A 21562-nucleotide genomic window follows, 5' to 3' on the forward strand; every position below is an offset into this window, starting at 1 on the left:
GAGCGTCATCTTGTAGTGAACAGGCCGAGTTTGCGGTTTGAGCGCCCAGCGCAGACCGACCGACCGCAGGGGGGGTCCGGTCGACGGCCGCGGAAGACCGCAGACCGGAGGGGACCACCGTCGGCCGCGGACGGCGTCGGCGTGGCGGCCGCGGGCGCTCGCGAGACGCGCCGCTCTGCGCTGGTTCGGTTCGTTCGACTCGTTGTGCCGCCGCACGCCCGGCGGCCGCGGGTCCCAGAAGTGGTTGCGCGGGCCTCTTCCTTTCGGCCGCGGGACGGCGTCGGGCACGTCGTCGGTCGCAACAGCGGCGCGGCGAGCCGCGGCACGTCGCGTTGCTGGCGCTGGTGGTTTGAGGTCGGCATCGTCCAGAGCTCGGTCGACGAGTCTAGAGCTTCAGCTGGTCGGGTGCCATGTTTGTGCGGAAAGTGGCAAATATATCTCTTTGATAGTTTAACGCCGGGGGTAATAGAGGCTCTCTCTTGAATAATACGGACAGGTTACTGGTTAGGGATTCTCGCGATGAAGTCCGCGACCTGCGGCTCTTGAAAGAAAGCCGTAGCACGGACAAAGATTATCATCGGCGAGCCGAGCGCGACCCTAAAGTCCCAAACTCTTGTGCTTACGTCACTCATGTTCATGTGGATACCGCCCAGCCATGCAGTGTGTCATTTCAATCCAGCTTTCATTCGCACCAGCCTGCCGAGCACGCTCGGCGCCGGCCACTTCACCTCCGACGAGGTTGGCTAGTGCCTTCGACTCGCGTGCCTTGGCAGAACGGCGCATAGCCTGAACCACCTCTTCGATGGCTCCCAGCGCAACAGCGCGTTGCCTAAGCACTTCGGAGCTGGTGCAGATATTGTTCACGGCGCTGCACGCCATGTACTGCACCATCTCACTCTCAGGATGGGAGCGCATGGCGAGGATGGCTGCTTCCAAAGCACCAGCGTCTGCGGCGGCCTGGCCACACCGCGCATTATCCTGGCCACAGCTATCGGAGCCGACGGCGATGGTCGCGATAGCTGAGCACGCCTCCTCAGCGACCCGCTGGTTTCGAACGTGGGCGCGGATGGCCGCAGCGAGATGCCGGGATGCGCCGCAGTCGCTCGCACGCTGCTTGCACTCTATGTTTTGTGCCGTGGTCCCGCTGGTGAGCGTCACCAGTGCCAGCGCTCCGGCTGCCTGGAGCTCGGCACTCTGGGGATGCGCCGCAAGGGCCGTTACCACGGCATCGAGACTTCCGACAGCAGCAGCCCGCACCTTGCACAAGAGACCCGCATCATCCTGCCCCCAACACAGATTGCCCAGCGCCATGCAGCCGTGGATCTGCGTCATCTCGTGCTCCGGGTAGGCCCGCATGGCCGCTGCTGTTGCCTCAAGCCCACCACACTCCACAGCCCGCAGCTGGCGGGCGCGTGCGTCGTTGTTTTCACCGGCACCAAGCACAATCATTGCCAACACGACGCTCGCGGCGGCACATTGGGCATCCTCGAGACCGACAGTGCGCAAGATCAGCACCGTCGCCTCGAGCACCCCAGCCTCGGCTGCCAGCTGCCGACGCGCCATTGCTTCGGGCGTGTACCCACCGCACAGCGCGCAGATGACGTCAGCGTTCAGAGCCTGCAAGTCTGCAGCCCAGGGGTGCGCCTGCATCACTAGCACACTCGCCTTGAACAGGTCCTCATCGGTGAGGAGCTGCATCGCACTGCCTCCGTCGTCGCAGAGCTTCGACACGCGGTAGAGGGCGACGAGTGGGAGGATGCTGTGCACGCCATGCCACTCTCGTAAAACCGCGACCGCCTCAGCAGCGTCCGCCCGTGTGATAGACTGTCTTGTCGGAGCTGCGGCGCCGCACCTGGTCCTGTGGCCAAGCCGCTTCCACGCCTTCTTCTGGCACTTATTGCCACAGTACCAGCTCACGTTGCAGCCCTGGCACCGGCGCAGCTTGATACCACTGTGAACGGATGCGCCACACGTGGCGCAGTGAAACTCCAGCTGAAAGTCGTCTACACGGGCTCGGCATATGCTCTCAGGCTTTGGCGGCAGGGCCGGTTGCGGTGCGACTGGCGGAGAGGTGGGCGAGTCTTCGAGAGGTGAGAGCTCAAGTTGTGCTGCCATGGCCCGCGCGTAGTCCAGCTGCGCTGGCTCAGGCCCTTCGCTCCTGCCCATGCCAGTCGAGCTGGCGACATATCCTGGCGAAGACGCGTCCTGCAAGAGCTTGCGTGCACGCTCAAGGCTCTTCTCGACACCAAGGCCAGCGCCGTAGCAGTAGGCCAGGTTGCACATCGCACGCTTGCTCCCCTGAGCAACAGCCTGCCGCAAATACCTGACCGCCTCGACAGCGTCGACAGCGGTGCCGCGCCCATGCAGCAAGTTGAAGCCCAAGTTACTGCACGCCTTGGTCACGCCCTGCGCAGCGGCCAAACGGTAGAAGCGTACCGCCTCTGTCAAATTCTTGGGGACGCCTTGCCCCCTCTCAAAAGAAATTGCCAGGTTGGACTGGGCGTGACCGTCGCCCAGGTCCGCTGCCACTCTGTACCACCGCGCCGCCTCAGAATCGCTTTGGGCAACGCCACTTCCAAGATGATAGCACACGCCCAAATTGTACGCGGCCTCAGCGTCGTCGCTCTCAGCCGCCCTTCGATACCAACGCACAGCCTCTTGCGGGTTGGTAGCTCCATTGATCCCTCGATCGTGCATCATGCCGAGCTGACGGCAGCTGGCCGGATAGCCTTTGAACGCTGCTCTTTGAAACCACGCGAGTGAGCTGACGGGGTCTGCGACACATCCCTTGGCCTGCTCATAGCAGAGCCCAAGGTTGTGTTGCGCCGCGACGTGTCCGAGCTCAGCAGCTCGCCTGAGCCACGAGAACGCTTCGATCGCGCCCGTTTCGCGCCCGTCTTCAGCTGCTCCCAACGAAAGCTTAGCGAGTCCGAACTGCGCCTCGGCATCACCCGCCTCTGCCGCTGCGAGGATGGCAGCAGCAACTGCTCGGCCGGGATCTTGACCAGTGGCTCGCAGCCGCTCTGCTTCATGCATGTGGGCCTCTGCTTGGAGCGTTGCAACAGTTGGCAGCCAGCCCGAACCATCCGCTGCCGTCTGAGCCCGCATGTTGACCGGCTTGAGCAGCACGCATTCAGGCTCTACACCGGTGAGTGGGTTGCCATCCAGCTGCACAGCAAAGCGTCCACGCGCACGATCCCGGCAGATGACCGCGCCGGCGCGATCGTTGAGCTCAGGCCTACCCACCAGACCCACCACCAGCACACGGTCGTCGGGCCGCCAAACACTGGCCTCCCCCATGCGGTGGCTGGCGAGTAAGACCTCAGACTCGGGCGGGCGTTTTCGGCGCCTGCTGGTGCGGGTGCGGCGACCGGCGCGGGTGCCGCGCCCGCCGCTCGCCAGGCGATTGCCAACTTCGCCGCCGCGCTCTAGACGAGCACCGGCCGGGGTGCTGGCGTGGAAGACGGCGGCCATCCGCGCGTATCTAGTGTGTGCGTTAAGTGTTGGTGTCTGCAGCCTCCTGGAGCCTAGCAGTAAGGCGGCCGGCGGTGGGGATGAGAGGGGGGGGGGGGGTATGGTCCCGTCGGCGGGAGGCTGGGTCTGTCAGCAGGCGGGGGGGTAATTCAGCGTACGAGATTTTCTTTTCTTTTTAAATCTGCGCACTTTAAATCACATACGCCCCGTCGACCCCCCGCGCCTGAGCAGGGCCCTGCCCAACCCCGCAACGCTCGCGCACCCACGCAACGCCGCGAGGAACGGCGGGCGCGGCGGCGCCCTCCCGGTGCGTGCCGCGGCGACGCAACCGGCGAGGCCGCTGTAGCGGACCTTGAAGCCGCTCCGGTTGACCAGCCCGGGCGCGTAATGCGCGTACTTGCCCGAGTTTGTGATGAGCGTGCGCGCCGACTGGATGGGCGGGAAGGGTACCACGTCGCCGAGCATGCACCAGCAGGTGTCGTTGATGAACTCCACGCCAAACTCACTCAGCGTGAGTGCGTGTCCCGCGGCCTCCGCCTGCTCGAGCACGAACCGCGACAGGGTCGCGATGACGCGGACGTCGCGGTGTTTCGCGCCGCCGCCGCCGCCGACCATTGCTGCCAGCGACTCCACCTCGGAGAAGGAAAGGTGCGGGTTGCCAAGAGCGACGAGGTCGACGCCGCTGCAGTCGCCGCCGCCGCTGCCGCCGCCGCCGCCGCCGCCGCCGCCTCCGTCACCGCAATTACCACCGTCGTCGTGCCCGCCACTGGAAAGCGCCCCGCTGTCAAGGGTCCGCCTGTTCACAGCTCTCAGGCTCGATGATTCACAGCCTCGCGGGCCATTCTTCACCGCGGTCGAGAGGCCAACCACGCGGATGCAAACTGCTCCGGCGACAGCCGCAGCGTCTCGACGCCCTCCCCGCTGCCGGCCGCACCGAGGGCAGTCTGCAAGTCGGCCGCCTCCGGCGTCACTCCGACGATGTGGAAGAGGGCGGCGGCGCCGGAGGTGCCGAAGGCCGCCGCGAAGGCCTTGAGCTCGTCGCGGGTCGGGCGGAGGTGGGCGATGCCGGTGAGGGCCGGCACACGGGTCTGCGCGAGGTTGCCGCAGGCGTAGCCGAGGGTCGGCCAAAACGCGTCGGCGGAGGCGGCCGGGAGACCGGCGGCGACGAGGGCGGACGCGTCGAGCACCTACGCGAAGGCTCCAGGAAAGGTTCCAGGAAAGGTCTAGGAAAGGTCTAGGAGAGGGCGGACGCGTCGAGCACCAGAGTCGCGTGGCGGTGCTCGTCGAGGTGGGCCCCTGCGGCGGGTGCGCGGCCAACCAGCGCGGCGCAGATGTCCAGGTAGTCAGCGTACTTGAGCGTGCGGGCGCCGAGCACGGAGTTGGCAAAGACGACGGCGTTGGACTCGCCCCACGCGACGTGCTCGCCGAGGCCAGGGGCCGAGGGGAGGAGGTACGGCGAGCACGTGAAGGAGAGCGAGGCGCCCAAGTCGAGGTATGCCTGGGTTCGGTCACCGTGGGGTAGGGGAGGGTGGGTTCGGGTACTGTGGGTAGGAGAGCGAGGCGCCCAGGTCGAGGTATGCCTGGCCGAGCGCCTCGGACGGCTCGCCGAGCGACGCGGGCACGCCCATCGCGCGCCACCGCCGCCGGTCGACAGAGTTGGAGTTGAGAGTGGTTGGCACCGCCACTCTCCCGCCGAGCGCCACGAGCTCGCGCGCGAAGCGAAGCCCCCCCGGCCCGATGTACGTGCAGCCGTCGATGTGCGCCTGCGAGATTCGGAGCAGCTTCTCCGCGTCGCAGACTTCGGCGGCGCGCGCCACCACGCGCATCGCCACCCGCGCCGCCCGCCCCCGCTCGCCCGCCAGCATCGCCCTCTCCTCGGCCTCCAGCTGCAGCGCCGACGCCGCGAGGCGCTCGTCCGCCGTCGAAAACGAGCGGGGTGCGGGCGGCAACGGCCCGGCGCCGCAGATGACGGTGGAGCCCGCCACCGCTGCGTGCGTGTGCGCCTCGAGGCGGTCGAAGCTGTCCCCGAGCGAGACGATCGGGATGGAGTGACCGAAGAGCTGTGAATGCAATCCCTCACGACTCAGACACGAGCGGCCGAGCGGCCAAGGAGCCGCGCACGGTGTCGCGGGGATGCGTGTCTCGGACGTGTCGTGGACGTGTCGCGGAACGGTCGACGCATCATACGCGCCGCGGCGGTCTTGAAGACTCGCCGAGTTGTGGGATCAGAAGACTCGCCGAGCGCGTGGGACCCGAGAGCGTGGACACACAGGTGCTGGGAGCAGAGGCGTGGAGCTGGCGGGGCGGGCGAGGAGTGTCTGCGGGCCGCACCTCCTCCGCCACGATGACTCCGAGGGAGAGGATGACGTCTGGCGTGCGCAGCAGGAGAGCGGCGGGCGCCACGCCGTTGAGCAGCAGCTCGAGCACCACCTGGCTGCCCGTGCACGACCCTCGCCCGTTGGGAATCGCGAGCACACGGCCGCGCACGCACTCGTCGTGCAGTGGGTGAGTGTGGTCGACGATCACGCCCGTCTGCGGGTCGCACCCGCCCCAGAAGGAGAGGCCGGTGTCAGCGTACAGCACGCTTCCCTCGGCTGCTCCACCGACGATCTCGCGGCCGACCAACGTCTGCTGTGCCATCCGCCTCGCGTTAGCTGCGGACAATGGCCAGTCTAGTGTTGCTCCTGACGTGCAACGCGCGAAGTACCCAGAGCGGCGGGAGGACCTCTTTCTTTTGAGCTAGCCTTCGCAAGCGGACACACGCGTTTTGGCCGGCTACCCCATCGGGTCGCATGGAGACACGGGAAGGCTGCCGTAAGCCGCCTCCTGGTGCAGGGGCCCGGCGCGGTGGGCGGGGGCAACGGCCCGGTAGCTGGCAGCCGCGCCTCTCCGCCCCGCCCGTCGCCGCTGCACCCCTTGCCGCGGCCCTCGTCGCTGCAGCGACGACAGCCGCGGCACGAGGTCAGAACGCGGCCTCGGAGAGCTCGAGCGAAGGCGCCGACGGTGGCAGCCGTGGTAGTGGCTGATGGTAGAAGGCTCCTGAGCCGTCGGGCACCACGCTCGACGTCGCCGAGGAGCCGCACCCGGCGCGAGCGCCTGCGCGTCGGCGGGTGCCACCGAAGGCGGGTGGGCAGCGCCGGGCGGGGCGGCGGAGCTTCTCGAGGCGCGCACGTGCCCCGCGGGCCGTGCGCCGAGGCAGACGGCCGAAGAACCGGTGGCGGATCGCGCCCTCCTTCGCCGTGCCGCGTGTGCGCCGACTCCGCTCGAGAGGCCGTCGAGAGCGGCGCGGCGCACCCGAGCCGGGCGACGAGCGTGCGCGGAACCGACCGGACCCGTCAATGTCCACTATGCGGGCATGGCCAGGCCGGCGCGGTTTGGTCTGGCGACCAACAGGGCGCCAACGAGAGCCAAAATGGGTTAAAAAGAATTCACTTAACAGCCGGCCTGACGTTCGCCCCCCCCCCCCCCTCCGATGGGCGGAGGTTGGGCCGCGTGGCCGCGGTGCTGGCCGACTCGCTGGCGTGCTGTCGTGCTCTGCATGTTCCTCGCCCTCACCGCGACGGCGACGCTCACAGCCGAGCAAGAGGAGGAGCTCGTCACGCTGATTGACGCGTGAGCAAACGCTGCCCAACGCAGACACCGCCCACGCTCGCCTGGCCCGCCAAACGACTTTCCCGGCTGGCCTTGTTTCCGCAGGAGCGCGTCTGCGGTGGCCCATCTTCCGACGACCTCTCGGGCGCGCGACGAGATCCGGCTCCTGCATGGCAAGCTCACAGAGCTGCAGGCGGCGGCGGCGACCGTGACGCCCGAGGAGTGGGACATCATGCTCCGCGCTCTTCTCCGCGCAAACCACTACGGCAGTGCGCCGCCTCTGCGCAACACGCAACCGCCGCCGGGTGGACAGCGCCCCGTCGCCTGCGGCCATAGGCGAGGCTGCCGAGACACCTCCTAGACACTTCCTAGACACCTCCTAGACACTTCCTAGACAACTCCTCGCCTGCGGCCCATAGGCGTGGCTGCCCTGCGCGAGGCGCTAGCCGCCGAGGGACTGCAGGAGCAGCTCCCGCTCGCCGCCGCTCACGACGACGTATCCGTCGGCGAGTCTGCCTCCGGCCCCCGCGCCTGCCCTCCCTCTCCCTCACACCGCCGCGGCGGCGGCGGCGGCGGCAGTCTTGGCGGCGGCGGCGGCGGCGGGGACGGCGGGGACGGCGGGGACGGCGGCGGCGGCGGCGGCGGCGGCGGCGGCGGCGGCGACGGAATCGCCGCAGCGTCTGCGGGCGCCTTCGCAGCGGCGTTGGCGGCGGGGTCTGGCGTGGCTGCGCCGTCCGGGCGGCGGCCTCTGTTTGGCGGCGGCGACGGCGGCGGTCTCTACGTTGCGGGCAGCTGCGCCGACCAGGACCAGAGGTGCGCCGGCTGGGCGGCGGCGGGGGAGTGTGAGGCAAACCCGAGCTTCATGCTGTCCAGCTGCGCGGACGCGTGCACACACTGCAGGCAGGGCCATATCTCCCCATATCTCCCCGTGTCTCCCCATATCTCCCCATATCTCCCCCAAATCTCGTGCACACACTGCAGGCAAGGCCGACCCGACTCCCCATCTCTCCCCATCTCTCCCCCATCTCTCCCCCATCTCTCCCCCATCTCTCCCCCATCTCTCCCCCATCTCTCCCCTATCTCCCCCCCACGTCTCCCCCCTATCTCCCCCCTATCTCCCCCTATCTCCCCCCTATCTCCCCCCTATCTCCCCCCATATCTCCCCCATTGCAGGCAGGGCCGACCTGGCGAGATGCGCGCGCGCGAGGAGCGGCTCAAGCGGAGCGACGATCTCGGCGATCTCGACAATCTCGAGACAATCTCGCGCGAGGAGCGGCTCAAGCGGAGGTACGATCTCGGCGAGCCGAGATACAGCGGCGGCGAGGTCGACGCGGCGGCGGGCGCGGCGGCGGCGGCGGCGGCGGCGGGAGCAGGAGGGGGAGTCGAGGCGGGGGCAGGCGCTCTGCAGGCGCTGCATCGCTGGCTGCTCGACAGCAGCTGGCTCGACGGGCTCGACAGCTGTGAATAGCGCAGCTGTGAATAGGTGCTCGACAGCAGCTGGCTCGACGGGCTCGACAGCTGGCTCGACAGGCCGCCCCCCCTACACACGCTCCCCCACGCGCACCGGGCCTTGCACTTTTATTGCCGTGGGGCTCCTGTCGTCTAGACGTGGAGTCGCGAGGGCTGCCCTTGGCCCTTGCCCCACCACCTTGTGTGCAGAAGTTTACCTGGCCTTCCCTTGCCTTAGGCCGCCCCGTGGGAGAGGGGCTCACTGTCATGAATTATGGTTAATTAACGAATCAACGTTGATCCGTCGATTCACAGGCCGCCCCCGTGGGAGAGGTGTCGCTCGAGGTGTGAACGGCGTCTCTTCACGGCTGCAGCTGTGAACAGGCCACCTCCGTGGGAGCGGGACTGCGACTGCTGCTTCGAGCGCTGCCCCGCAGGCAACCACGCGCACTGGGCCTTGCACTTTGAATGCCGTGCGGCTCCTGTCGCCTAGACGTGGAGTCGCGAGGGCTGCCCTTGGCCCTTGCCCCACCACCTCGTGTGTGTGGAGAGGTTCATTTGGCCTTACCTTCCCTTAGGCCACCACTGCCTCCGGCAGTCCGACGGCTTGCTGCTCGCGTGCCGCGGCCGCGCGTCCTAGATGCGACACGCGTGTGTGGCAGCCATTGTGCGGGCGTGGTGCGTTGCACGATGCCGCGCTTTGACACACCGGTGGTGCAGTCCACAGCTCTTCGCTGTATCCACACCGCTGATAGCACGACCACGTAGGGGCGTCACTCGGCGAGGTTGTCGAGTCACTCGGCGAGGTTGTCGACGCCGCTTGGACCGCCTCCCCGCTCCCCTGCGCCGCCGCCGCCATCGGCGCCGGGCTCGCCATCGGGCTTTGGGCGCGTGCGCAGCTCCTGCCGCACCGTGTGAGACGGCGAAAGCGCGCTGCGGATTGATCATCGATCGCCGTCGCCTCGCACACAGTCGTCTGAAGCGTCGTCGTGCCGAGACGCGGAGTCTTGCGTATAACGGGTAGTATCCCCCATAACGGGCCTCCAGATTGTGCTCAAGGCGGGGTGCCAGCTCGGGCTGCTGCCTTCTGGGGAGAAGAAGCGAAAGGCGGCGTGACACGCCGCAGCTGCGAGCACCTCGCGCAGGACATCCACCAGCCTCCAGCCACCAGGGAGGGAGGCGGAGGGGTAGTTTGGCGTGACCTTTGGCCATCACAACGGTGTTGAGTGTGTGCCTCTGTGTGGTCGCAGGTCACACTCGTCGAGTTCGCTGAATGGCATCCTATAATGTAGAATGGCGTCTCGCGCGCGCTCACCCGGCCGCCTCGCAGCCCCAGCGGCCGGGGGGCGCTTGCCGGGGTGTCTCCAGAGGCTGGTCACACACAGGCGCCACTTTAACGCGGCGAGCCAGAGGAGTCACACAGGAGAGCCCCCAACACGCCACTTTTTCAGCAGCAGACGGGCCGCGGTGAGGGCCCATTCTATATCGAAGAACGGGGTCCGCCGCCGTCCCCCACGGCCTCCTCACGCCCCCAGCGGCAGCGTGCCGCTCGGCCAGACTGGTGGGGTTCGCGACAAGCGCCAGTTCAACACAGAGAAGCCCAACAGTCCGCAAATGAGAGTCCTCTCCCCCCCGCCCCGGCAAACCAGAGCAGACGCCGGGGGCCGCGTATGGCGAAAGCAAACGCACGACGGCCGCCGGCGGCCGTTGAGCCGCTGCCGCCGTTCGAGCCTTGGATGTCCGGAGATCTTCAGGGGCGCGTTGCCAGAAGGGGGCCTGCAAAGCGGTGCAACAAGGGGCAGTCAGCTGAGGTTGGGTGGGGCGACGTGGGTGTGGCTCGGGCGGGCGGGGCGGGGGAAAGAAGCACGCACTCGAGCTCGAAGTTGCGGGACGCGAGGCAGCTCCGTCCGGTTCCCCCTGGTCCAGCCGGGCTGGCCGCACACCACCGCCTTCTCGCGGTGCGCCTTTACCCACTCGCCCACGTCCGCGCTCGCCTTATTTAGGGCGATCTTGCGCGCGGCGGCGTCTGGCGCGCCGGCCAGCCGCGCCACCGCGTCGGGGTGCGAGGCCAAAAGGGGATGTGCAGCCGCGGCACCACTCGCGCACCCCCTCAGGGCGGGCACGCTTCTTCTTCATCTTCGGCTCGTTCTTCGAACGCATCGACCGGCGCCGCCGCTGTGAAGACGGCGTCGTCGCCGGCCACACACCAGCGGCGGCAGTTGGCGTCGGCGAGGCACTTGATCGTCAGAGTCGTGCCGCCGCACCTGCGGGCAAGGGGCAGGCTGCGGCTGGGCACGTAGGTCGGGGTTCCAGGAAGGAGGGCAAGGTGCCGCGGCACCACGGTCGAGGGTGGGGCGATCTCGGCGCCCGCGAATGCTGTGAGACATGGTCAGTTTGCCGAGCGTGTCGCCAGCCCTTTTGCACCCCAAGCTCTGAAACCCAACTTATGTCAACACCCCTGCAACGCAAAACTGCCTTTAGCAACTTGCAAGTCGGCAACCTTTGCAAAACCTCCGCCTTTTCCGTTTCCATTTTGTGCATGATTCAGACGTTGCTGCGCGACCACCGCTATGGCGAGATACAGCTGGCCGAGCCAGTGCGCAAGGTGTTCGAGTTGCTATCTTGCGGTCCCAAATCTCAGGCGACTGGTGGCGAGAATGGCGTGAGCCTGCGCATCTACGGCAACACCCAAGACGAGAGGAACAGAGATTTGGTGGAAACATTCTCTGCCTCGCTCCTCCAATTCTGGCTCAAAGAGGGAGAGAAAAAGAAGGTTGGAAAAGCTCAGGCATTCATGGCTGGCATTTCGATCGCCGAGGATTCCGATGGGAAATGCGTGTGCCTCCTCGCCGGATCAGGCCGCAAGACTAAAGACCTGCACTATGGCGCTCTCATGCAGGCCAAGAAGGACATCGAGAAGGACATCGACGTGAAGTGCATGGTCCAACGCATGGTCCCAGCCCAAGCTGGAGGATTGCGCATCGATGTGTTCGAGACGTGGGAGAAGGATGGCAAAAAATGCGAGAACTTTTGCGTCGAGATGAAGCTGGTCGCATGGTTCCAAAGCCTGAGCAAGGAACCAGATCCTGAGGTCGTTCGTGTCCTCTCGACGTTTGCCTGCCCGATCGGATTCGAGGACATGCCGTACACACCCTCTCCTGCCATCGACGGACCTCTCGGGGTGTTTTCACGATGCGCTGTGGCTTGCCCCGGGTGCCAGCTCTATGCCCCGACCGTCAAGAAGCGCGTCCCTTTCTTCTACGTGAAGCCCGATGAGCCATATGCGCACCAGGTCCTCGGCGACCGCGACCCTCAATGCACACCGTGCACGGAGTCGCTGTATTGCGAGCGTGTGCGCTGACCGCTGAGGCACGGTTCGGGCAGTGTGCGCTGTGCCTTCTCTTGTGCCCACCTTTGCGAAGGTGCTCTTTCGATGACTTTTTTTCTCTGTCCATAAATATTTTTCACACCACACACACACTTCACGTGCGCGCAGCGGTAAGTGTATGTGCTGCCTGGCGTGCGGGTGTGCTGCCTCTCTCAATATCTCGCTGCATCTCCACGCCCAACGATCTCTTTTCATTATCACATTCACACCGCGGTTCGAGCCGCGGGCACTGCACGCGTCGCGGCACTCGCATTGGCCCCTGCGGCGGCCACGCCCCGCTGCCACCTGTCATGCTCACGGCGTGAACGCGCGGATCCGCTCGATGGCGTCGGCGTCGTGCTTTGGCGTGGCGCCGGGCATGCTCGCGACGAAGGCGCCTGTGGGGCGCGTGGAGGACGCGTCGGGGAGAGGCGCGTGTCTAGGGCGCGGCGGGCTCGCGGCGGAAGGCGCCGATGGCGCACGCGCGGGCGAGCGCGTCGGTGGCGTCGAGCTGGTGCCGCACCCCGGGCGAGGCTGGCTTGCGCTGCTTGGCGGTGCCGACGCGTCGGTGGCCCACGGCGGGAGGGGCGTCGCGCAGAGGAGCCGCAGCAGCAGCCGCAGCCCGCCCGGTGGCACACGCCGCTGCGGTCGAAGGGCAACCGAGCAGCGCGTGCCAGCAGCCCGCCGCGCGCAGCTCGGCAAGCCTACGCCGCGCGGCTCGCGCACCCAGCGCCGCCTCGGCCGCGCCGACGAGCGCCCGCCACGGCAGCAGCGCCGTGTCGAACGGGTTGTCCTAAGAAGGCGGCATTGGGGCGGTGGAGGGCGGTGAGCGCTAGAGAGGCCTCCGAGACATGACCCCCCAGGGAGGAGGTGGTGTCTCGGAACGGTCTAGCCAGACCGCCTGCAGCGCGAAGCCGTAGCCCTGTCCTCGAGGAACACTCGTACACACAAACTCACCCCTCGAGCGCCCCGATCGCCTCCGTCACCGCGGCCACGAGCCGCGACGCCTCCCCCTCGCTGCGCGGCCCGTCCCTCCTCCACCTCGCCGCGTCGTGGTGCCTTGCCGCGTTCGCCCAGATGCGCAGCGAGTGCAGCTGGCTCCGCAGCTCGGTCGGCAAGCCGCACTCGCGGTGCCAAAAGTTGATGCGCTCCTCGAAGCCGTCGGGCGCCGCCGCGGAGCGCGAAGCGTACACGGCGTCGAGGCGCGGCATCAGCGTCTTGAAGGCGAGCAGCATGTTGTCCTGGATGCGCGCCTGCGCGTCGCCGGACGTGCGCATGCCGCGCACCTGCACCGAGAGCGGCGAAGGCTCGTAGCCGGTGGTGCGGGCGGCGGTGGCGGCCTCGTCTCCAAGTGCCGGTGCAGCCTCCTCCATCCCCGCCCCGCGCTGCGAGCCAGAGAGCAGCGCCTGCAAAGTCGCGAGAGCCTCGGGCAGCGTGGGCCTCTTGCGCAGGCTGTCGTGGCAGAGGCTCTTCCCGTCCGCCTTGGCGAGGTCCTTTACTGCGCGCGCCGCAGGGTCAGGCCACCCCGCCGCCGCGTCTGCGATCCTCGTCACGTCGATGTCGGTCCAGTCCTCCTCGAACTCGTCCTCGCACTGGTCGGTGAGCTGCACCTCGGACCGGTTGGTGAGGCAGACGAGGAGGGTGATGCCAACGGCGTAGCCGTCCGTCTTGCTCGAGTACTCGCCCCCCTTGATGATGGAGGGGCAGAGGTAGCCCGTGGTCATGTAAAGGGCGGCAGTCGAGCGGCAGCGGACAGACGCGTCCGGGCGCTGGTCCTTGGCGAAGCCCGTGTCGGCGAGGACGGCGGTCAGCTTCTCGTCGAGCAGGATGTTGTCTGGCTTGACGTCGCGGTGCACGATGCCCTTCGAGTGGAGGTAGACGAGCGCCTCGGTCGCCTCGCACGCAACCCGCACGCGCTGCCGCCACGTCAGCGGCTTCGGCGGCTCCGCCATGCCCAGCCGCCGGAGCTGCGCCGCGCAGTCGGGATCCGAGATACGCAGCCGCGCCTCGAGCGAGCCGCCGCGCATCAGCGGCGAGAGGAGGCAGACGCCGTCGGGCGAGAGGCAGTAGCCGAGCAGCGGCAGCAGGTGCGGGTGGCTCACCGCCTTCAGAAGCTTCACCTCGAGCTCCGCCCGCGACAAACCGCCCGACTGGCCCGACTTTGCCCGCTTGACGACGAGCGGCAAGTGGCGCAGCTGTGGAGGCGCGGCGAGGGAGAGGTGGAGGTCGGCCGACGCCTCGTAGACGTGGCTGAAGCCGCCGCTGCCAATCAGCTTGCCCTCTGCAAACCCATCGGTAGCCGCGGTGAGGTCCGACAGGGCTATCTCGACGGGCCGAGCAAGAACCGCCTCCGCCGCGGCCGGCTCGGCGGCGACAGACAGCTCTTCAAGCCGCGACTCCGCCGCGCTCACCTCCTCGGCCAAGGCAGGCAGCACTCCCACGTGCGGCCTGGCAGCGGCGATACCCGCTCGGAGCGCGGAGGGGCTGTCTGCGGTGTCGAGCGACTTGAGCGCGCCCATCGCCGCGCCATGCGCCTTGCGCAGCCGCTGGCTGTCCCGCTTCCGCGCCTCCTTGAGCTTGTCGCGCGCGCGCCTCTCCTCGAGCGCCGCCGCAAGCTCCGCCGCCGCCGCCGCCGCCACCCCCTCCTCCGCCGCCTCCTCTGCCGGCGCCTCGGCCTCTTGCGACGGCCCAGCGCCACCCCCGCCGCCCTGCTTCTTCTTCTTGCCCCTCTTCTTGGCCTTCTTCTTCTCCTCGGCGCACTTCTCCGACTCCTCCTCCGCCAGCAGCGCCGCCGCAGCCTCCTCGGCCGCCCTCTCGGCCTCCACCCTCTCGGCCGCCGCCCTTTCGGCCACTGCCCTCTCCACCTTCGCCTCAATCTCCGCTCTCTTCGCCTCCCTCGCCGCCGCCTCAAAGGCGCGCTCGCACTCGGTGTGGCCCTTCTCCTTGGCCAGCTGCAGCGCCGTATGCCCACCCGAGGTGCGCGCCGCCGTGTCAGCGCCCGCTCGCAGCAAGAGGAGCACGACCCAGGGGTGGCCTTGGATGCATGCGATGTGCAGGGGCGTCCAGCCGCGGCCTGTGGCTTGGTCGACCGCAGCGCTAGCCTCGAGGAGCAGCCGGGTGACGTCGAGCTGGCCCTTCTCGCACGCGATGTACAGCGGCGTGAAGCCGCCGCCCTTGGCTTGGTTGACCGCCGCGTTGGCAGCGAGGAGCAGCCGCACGCACTCGAGCTGGCCCTTCTGGCACGCGACGTACAGCGGCGCGGTGCCGTCATTCTTGGCTTGGTCGACCGCCGCACTGGCGCCGAGAAGCAGCCGGGCGCACTCGAGCTGGCCCTCCTGGCACGCCATGAACAGCGGCGTGGTGCCGTCGTCCCTGGCTTGTTCGACCGCCGCGCCAGCAGCGAGAAGCAGCCGGGCGCACTCGAGCTGGCCCTTCTGGCACGCGATGAACAGCGGCGTGGCGTCATCCGTCTTGGCTTGGTCGACCGCCGCGTTGGCCTTGAGGAGCAGCTGGGCGACGTCGAGCTGGCCCTTCTCGCACGCGATGTACAGCGGAGTGAAGCCGCCGCCCTTGACTTGGTTGACCGCCGCGTTGGCAGCGAGGAGCAGCCGCACGCACTCGAGGTAGCCCTTATGGCACGCGATGTACAGCGGCGTGGCGCCGTCGTTCTTGGCTTGGTCGACCGCCGCGCGGGCAGCGAGGAGCAGCCGGGCGCACTCGAGCTGGCCATTCTGGCACGCGATGAACAGCGGTGTGGAGCCACGGCCCGTCGTCGCCCCGACGCTCGCGCCGCACTCAAGCAGCAGCCGCACGGCGTGGGCCTGCCCGCGCTCAGCGGCGAGAATAAGCAGCGTGAAATGGTTCTCGGTCTCGAGCCGCGCGTCGAGCTCGGCCGTGAGCGCTGGGCCGCGCGTCCGCCCGGCGAGGAGGGCGCGCAGCGAGCCCAGGTTGCCCTGGCGCAGCTCGGCGGGCACGGCCGGGCTGATGGCGCCGCTCATGTTCATGCTGTTGAGCTCAAGGCTCCGACGGCGAGAAAGAATTCTTAAGCTTTCTCGTGGCGCGCGCAGCGCAAGCGCTTCCTTTGGGTTTAAAAGTTTATCGCCGTGGGCAGAGGAGAGCGACGAGACAGAGGATGAAGCGACAAGAGAACGACGAGAGTGGGACGACCGCGAGGTGGCATGAATTGCAGCGAATCGGCGAGGGACTGCGAAGAGGGCGCAGGTGGGGGACGGGAGTTCCGAGAGAGAGAGAGAGAGAGAGAGATTTTTAGCAATACCAAACAACTCTAACTTGTGAGTTCCGTCGCCGTCGGGTTCCCCTGCAGCCACGGCCGTCTTCTGACCTGTTTTGTGGTCTGCGCGCTGCGCTGCGCTGCGCGTCTCGAGGCGCGCCGCAACACAGCCCGTGTAAATGGGGTAATGGATGAACCAAGCATCCCCGATGGCCGGGGGGATGTCCCATGGCCCCGGGGTGGCCGTGGGCACGCAGGGGGCGCCGCTACGGGCCGCTGCGGCGCCCATTCTATTTCGAAGAATGCCATTCTGATTACCCGGTTTTTGAGATTCGCCTCGCAGATTACCCGGCCAACGATATTTTCCTGCTTAGCGCGATTTCCGTGAAACCAGTTTACCCAGTCTCCCACAATTCATGTTTCAGCTTACATGTACCCGGTCGCTAAAATTTCTCAGGGCAGATTAACCCGGTCGACCAAGTTTCTCGTCCAGATTACCCGGCAACGATTTTCCTGCTCAGCAGTAATTTCATCAAAAACTGACAAATCAGTTTACCCGGTCTCCCACCCACAATTCGCGTTTCATTCAGCTTACCCGGTGGCTAAAATTTCTCTCAGGGCAGATTACCCGGTCGGCCAAATTTCTCGTCCAGATCACCCGCGACCCGGCGGCTAACATACTTTTCTCTTTCAGATTACCCGCTCGGGCAAAATTTCTCGTTTCAGCTTACCCGGACACGGACGGCTGTCTAGCTAGGCGCAAAGGCCGGACTCAGCGTGAACCTCGTCCAGACAGAGAGCGAGCGCACCTGCGGCACGTGTCCTAAGGAGAGCTCCCACTCGGAATCCCCGGCCTCGTTTGCTTGAATGACGCAGTCGTGAATCCGTACAACTCTTTCAGATTACCCGGCGCATCCCACTACCGGGTGATCTGGAAAAAGAAATTTCGCGAGCCGGGTAACCTGGAAACGACATTTCGCCGTGTTGGGTAATCTGGAAATGACATTTCGCCGTGTTGGGTGATCTGCGAGGCAAAAATACGCAGACGCCGGGTGATCTGAAAAACGCCGGGTGATCTGCGAGGCGAATATAGAATGTAGGTCTGAGACCGCTGGTGCTGAGCTCATCATTCACACTGTCGTCAACCATGAGAGCGAGTGTAGGGCTAGCGGTAGGCCGCCTGCAAGTGACGTGACTCCCTTTCAGTTCATTCGAGCCGACTGCCCTTCTGGACGAAATCAATGGACATGTACATGTGCACGATGGTGGAGCCAACGCCACCACGGCGGCCAAGGCACCAGAGCCTGCGGAGGCGGCTCGCAAGGCAAAGGCTGCGTGCAAGAACACTGCGGTCTCGCCGAGAGAAGCAATGCGCAAGAGCGAGAGCAAGAGCAAGAGCAAAACCTCGAGCAAGAGCAAAACCTCACAGTCGAACGAGATGGGTCCTTTAAAGCCACAGGGATAGAATTAGGCACGCACCTCTACTTACTTACTCGCGCAGCACCAACCAACCAGCTGCCAGCCAGCCAGTCTGGTGCTGAGCTCATCATTCACACTGTCGTCAACCATGAGAGCGAGTGTAGGGCTAGCGGTAGGCCGCCTGCAAGTGACGTGACTCCCTTTCAGTTCATTTGAGCCAACTGTCTGCTGGCCCCGCCACCCCGCGCCGGGCTGTGAAAGACGAAATCAATGGACATGTCCGGACGACCCATGTCAGCAGTGCCGCCGCTCGATGCGGTGCTCTCGGAGCCAATGATCTTCTTGTCTGCCGCTCAGCGGCAGGTCGTGCAGCGGTACCAGCATCTTGCTGCGCTTGCAGATAGGCTGCCCTGCTGGGTGCCAGCTCGTACCGTGGCCGATGCGCTGGGCTTTGATCACTCCGGCATCGAGCTGGCGCTGCGTTTGGCGGGCCGCCCTTACGTGTGGGCCACAGAATTTGAGAACGTGCACTCTCTTTGGCGCTACGGGGAGCCAAACATCCTGGTGGACGGTCAACGCCACGCCTGTTCGGAGGATTACTACCAAGCTCAGAAGACAGTGCCTTACGACGACGGCGCGTGGTGCGCGCGGCGTGAGGGCGTGATGGAGGTGGCGGTGCGGGCCAAGCTGGCGGCCGACCCGGCGCTGCGGACGCTGCTGCTCGCCACGGCGCCGCACCCGCTGCTCTCGCTCAAGGCGGACCGCGTGTGGGGCGTCGACCCGCGCAAGGGCGGCGACAACCTGCTCGCGCGCCTCTGGGAGCGGCTGCGCGAGGAGCTGCTGCACCGCGGCGGCGGCGGCCGTGGCAGCGACGCGCCGGCCAGGGTCGCCGCCACGGGCGACGGCCCGCTCGCCACAATGGCCAACGGCCTGCCCGCCACCACGGCCGACGGCCCGCCCGTGCTCGTCGCGCCCGGCGACGAAGATGCGCACGCGCTGCTGTGCGCGCGAGTGCTGCCGCACCTGCCTCCCCTCGTGCAGCAGCAGATCGCCACCGGTCTGCGCGACCGCGAAGTGGCGCTCGCGCGGGTCGTCGGCCGCGACGCGCACGTGCCGGCGGGCCACGTGCTCGTGCACGGTGCGCCGCTGCCGCTCGCCGAGCTGCACGCCCTCGCGGCGGCGGGCGGACTCGACACGTGCCTCGCCGCATGGCCGCTGTGGCGCGAGGCCGACGGTGCGGCCGCCGCCGCCAACGCGGCGGACGAGGCGGGGGCGGCACACGGCGTGCTGCAGCGCGAGGTGGGCGCCGTCGCCCTCGCACTCGGCTCGCGCGCGCCGCCCGTGGCCGTGCGTGTGCGCTACCGCGGGCGCGAGGCGGCGGAGGTGCACGTGCTGCCGACGCTGACGGGGCTGCAGCTCAAGTCGAAGGTGATCGCCGAGCTGGGCCTCGACGGCGGCTTCCAGCACTACTACCTGAAGCTGAACCGCGCGCCGTTCGGCGCGCGCTCGCGGGTCGCCGAGCACGACGGCTGGTGCGACGGCTGCGTCGTCGAGCTCGAGGACGTCGGCGAGGGCCAGGCCAAGGCCATCGGGCACACGTGACGTCGGCAACACGGCATTCGCGGACTCTGCCTTTCGTAGGGTGCCCACAGGACCCAAAAGAAAATAGCTTTCGGGCTCAAAAAGGGACGCACGAGGCAAATCTGATGTTGGAGATATGGAGTGTTCCAATAGGAGCGAGGCCTCTTCCGTTGGGGGACCGAGTGACTAGGAAACGAGGGTTCCCCATTGTGTCCCCTTCGCGTGCCAGCGTGACACTGCACTTGGCGCCGAGCGCCCGCGGCACAGACCTTGTGCAGGCCTCCCCTCATATTGAGTGCACCGGTCCGGACCGATGGCGCTCGGTGTTGGAGCAAGCAAGACCCCCCCCCCCCCCATCGGCGCGTGCCCGACCTTTGAACGGCCGCCAGGAGCACCAAGAGGACTCCTCATGGCTGCACTCAAGTGGGGGCTTCGACCGGCCTCGGCTGGGGGGGTGGGTTGTCCCGGTTGCGGACGCCTTCTGCAGCCCCCTGGGATGGGGACAGCACCCCAAAACTGCCCCTCGGCGGCATACAGCACTGCCAGCCAGCCTCTTCCTCCTCCTCAAGGGCTGTACTATAGGCCATATTGCGCCGCCTCCTACTGGCAGCCGGGCGGGCGCGCGCCGCGCGCGCCTCGGCGCGCGCACGGCTCGCAAAGCTCGAACGAGTACTGCCGCACCTGGCCGCCTCTCAAGGCTGCCGGGCGGCAGTACTCGCCTCGCAAGGCGCGCACCAACTGCTCTGGCTGCTGCGCCGGCGGCCGCTGCGCTGGCCGCTGCTGCGCCGGCTGGCAGGCGGTACGGCCGCCGGCGGCCGCTGCACCCGCGCCTTCCCTCGCGGGCGCCGTCGCGCCGTGCGCGCCCAAGTGTGCTGGCACACGGCACGCGTCGTCACTCAGCCGGGAGAACAGGCGGTGCTGTGCGCGAAGCGCGCGCGATCTCGTACTTTTAAGGCTGGATCCGGCCATTCCAAGGGTATACCTTTGAGAACCCCCCCGCCCGTGTGGCCGTGTCCCACCCTCCTAGTCACACTCTCAATTTCTCGGACTCTCCAACACGAAGTGCTGCGATCGGGGTTGGCCCATTTCTTTTTTACTTTCTTTTTTTGGGCCCTGTGGGCACCCTACACCCGCGCTAGGTCTCGGGGGACGCAGCTCGCAGGCAGGGGTTGTCACACCCGACGACCTCGGGAACTAGCCGGGGTAGTCGGAGAAGGGGCAACTCCGTGCACTGACGGTCGGCCGTCAGAAAACACGCCTCCGTGGCTCGGGTTACACCAATCCTCGCTACCCAACGGGCCAAAGGATATCCACCTCGAGAACCTCGAGAGCATACCAGTAGGGTCCCCATCTGGTGCGGTCTGGGGGCCAGCAGCAACCACACACACAACACCGCCTGGCGAGCGTCGCGCAGCGGCACACCTGCTCAAAAACGGAAGGGCCCGGTTGGACCCACGGGGCTCACGCACTCGCTCGGGGGCGCCGCCTCACTCTCTGCGCCACTTTTGAGGCGTGAGGGCCGGTGAGGCGGCGCCCCGCGCGGCGCGTTCCTCGCCCTCCACGCCGTCCCTGCGCACGTGTGGATATGGCGCGCCACCGCGCGGTCCGAGGCCTGGCCAACACGTGGCGTGACGAGCTCGACGACTTGGAATACCAAGACGACGACGAGGACTGGGCGCCGGCGAAGCCTGCCAAGCCCGCGAAGCCAGCAAAGCCGGCGGCGGCGCCTGCTGCTCCCAAGCCGTTTGTCTCCAAGAAGGAGCGGCAGAGACTGCAGCAGCAGCAGCAGCAGCCACCGCCGCAGCAGCCGCAGCAGCCGCAGCAGGATCCCGCTGCGACACCTTCGGCGCCCGCGCTGCCACCGGGGCTCAAGCCGCCGCCGGGTCTGTGCGGAAGCGCGGCGAGCTCCTCGACGGCTGAGGGCCCTCCGTCCGAGCCCTCGCTCGAGCACCTCGTGCTGGGGGCCGCCCCTTCCTCTCCAGCCGCCTCCGCCTCCTCCGCCGCCCCTCCCCTCCCGCAGCTCAACCTCGTCGTGGTGGGGCACGTCGACGCCGGGAAGTCACCTCGGAACCTTCTCGGAACTTTCTCGGAGCCTTCCCTGTAGGTGTGGCGCAGCTCGTCGTGGCAGTCAACCTCGGAACTGTCTCAGAACCTTCTCGGAGCCTTCCCTGTAGGTGGGGCACGTCGACGCCGGGAAGTCGACTCTGATGGGCCGTCTGCTGCTGCTCGCGGGCGACGTCGACGCGCGCGCGCTCCGCCGCGGCGGCATGAGCGCGCCGCGTCCCTTTTCACACGTCCGAGCCTGAACAGGCGCGTGCGCTGCACCGCTGCGAGCGCGAGGCGGCGGCCCTTGGCAAGGAGTCGTTTCGGTACGCGTTTCTGCTCGACCACGGCGCCGACGGAGGGAGCGAGGCTCTATAATTCGCTCAGTGATGATTCCCCAATTCACA

General features: G+C 67.2%; 6 protein-coding genes across 6 annotated transcripts; 3 read left to right on the forward strand and 3 right to left on the reverse strand.

Annotated features, from left to right (window-relative positions):
* Positions 1-497: 497 nt before the first annotated feature.
* Positions 498-3474, reverse strand: EMIHUDRAFT_230430 (hypothetical protein; the record flags this gene model as incomplete). The annotated part of the gene is made up of 2 exons (XM_005785186.1): positions 498-597; positions 647-3474. 2 exons carry the CDS (start codon positions 3472-3474, stop codon positions 498-500), a joined length of 2928 nt encoding a protein of 975 aa, XP_005785243.1.
* Positions 3475-3669: 195 nt separating this feature from the next.
* EMIHUDRAFT_230431 (hypothetical protein) lies at positions 3670-6114 on the reverse strand (the record flags this gene model as incomplete). Its single annotated transcript, XM_005785187.1, has 7 exons — positions 3670-4091; positions 4221-4270; positions 4342-4661; positions 4736-4972; positions 5127-5237; positions 5460-5534; positions 5806-6114. 7 exons carry the CDS (start codon positions 6112-6114, stop codon positions 3670-3672), a joined length of 1524 nt encoding a protein of 507 aa, XP_005785244.1.
* Positions 6115-7012: 898 nt separating this feature from the next.
* Positions 7013-9782, forward strand: EMIHUDRAFT_455973 (hypothetical protein; the record flags this gene model as incomplete). The annotated part of the gene is made up of 7 exons (XM_005785188.1): positions 7013-7086; positions 7171-7370; positions 7485-7561; positions 8273-8352; positions 8899-8987; positions 9093-9140; positions 9283-9782. 7 exons carry the CDS (start codon positions 7013-7015, stop codon positions 9456-9458), a joined length of 744 nt encoding a protein of 247 aa, XP_005785245.1. The 3' UTR covers positions 9459-9782.
* A 3715-nt stretch (positions 9783-13497) lies between these two features.
* EMIHUDRAFT_71903 (hypothetical protein) lies at positions 13498-14400 on the reverse strand (the record flags this gene model as incomplete). Its single annotated transcript, XM_005785189.1, has 1 exon — positions 13498-14400. A coding segment is annotated over one exon (903 nt), but the record flags the coding sequence as incomplete, so codon positions are not given.
* A 3412-nt stretch (positions 14401-17812) lies between these two features.
* On the forward strand, positions 17813-19284 carry EMIHUDRAFT_455974 (hypothetical protein). Its single transcript, XM_005785190.1, has one exon. It carries the CDS (start codon positions 17823-17825, stop codon positions 19131-19133), a length of 1311 nt encoding a protein of 436 aa, XP_005785247.1. The 5' UTR covers positions 17813-17822; the 3' UTR covers positions 19134-19284.
* Positions 19285-20491: 1207 nt separating this feature from the next.
* EMIHUDRAFT_455975 (hypothetical protein) lies at positions 20492-21533 on the forward strand (the record flags this gene model as incomplete). The annotated part of the gene is made up of 3 exons (XM_005785191.1): positions 20492-21147; positions 21287-21355; positions 21423-21533. The coding sequence occupies exons 1-3, from the start codon at positions 20698-20700 to the stop codon at positions 21531-21533; spliced, it is 630 nt and encodes a 209-aa protein (XP_005785248.1). The 5' UTR covers positions 20492-20697.
* Positions 21534-21562: the final 29 nt, after the last annotated feature.

This window comes from Emiliania huxleyi, assembly GCF_000372725.1.
Source record: "Emiliania huxleyi CCMP1516 chromosome Unknown EMIHUscaffold_163, whole genome shotgun sequence".
NCBI classification, from domain to species: Eukaryota; Haptophyta; order Isochrysidales; family Noelaerhabdaceae; genus Emiliania; species Emiliania huxleyi.

Excerpts from the sequence above, each read along its gene's own strand:
- EMIHUDRAFT_455974 (XM_005785190.1), top strand. The coding sequence starts at position 17,823 with ATGTCAGCAGTGCCGCCGCTCGATGCGGTGCTCTCGGAGCCAATGATC.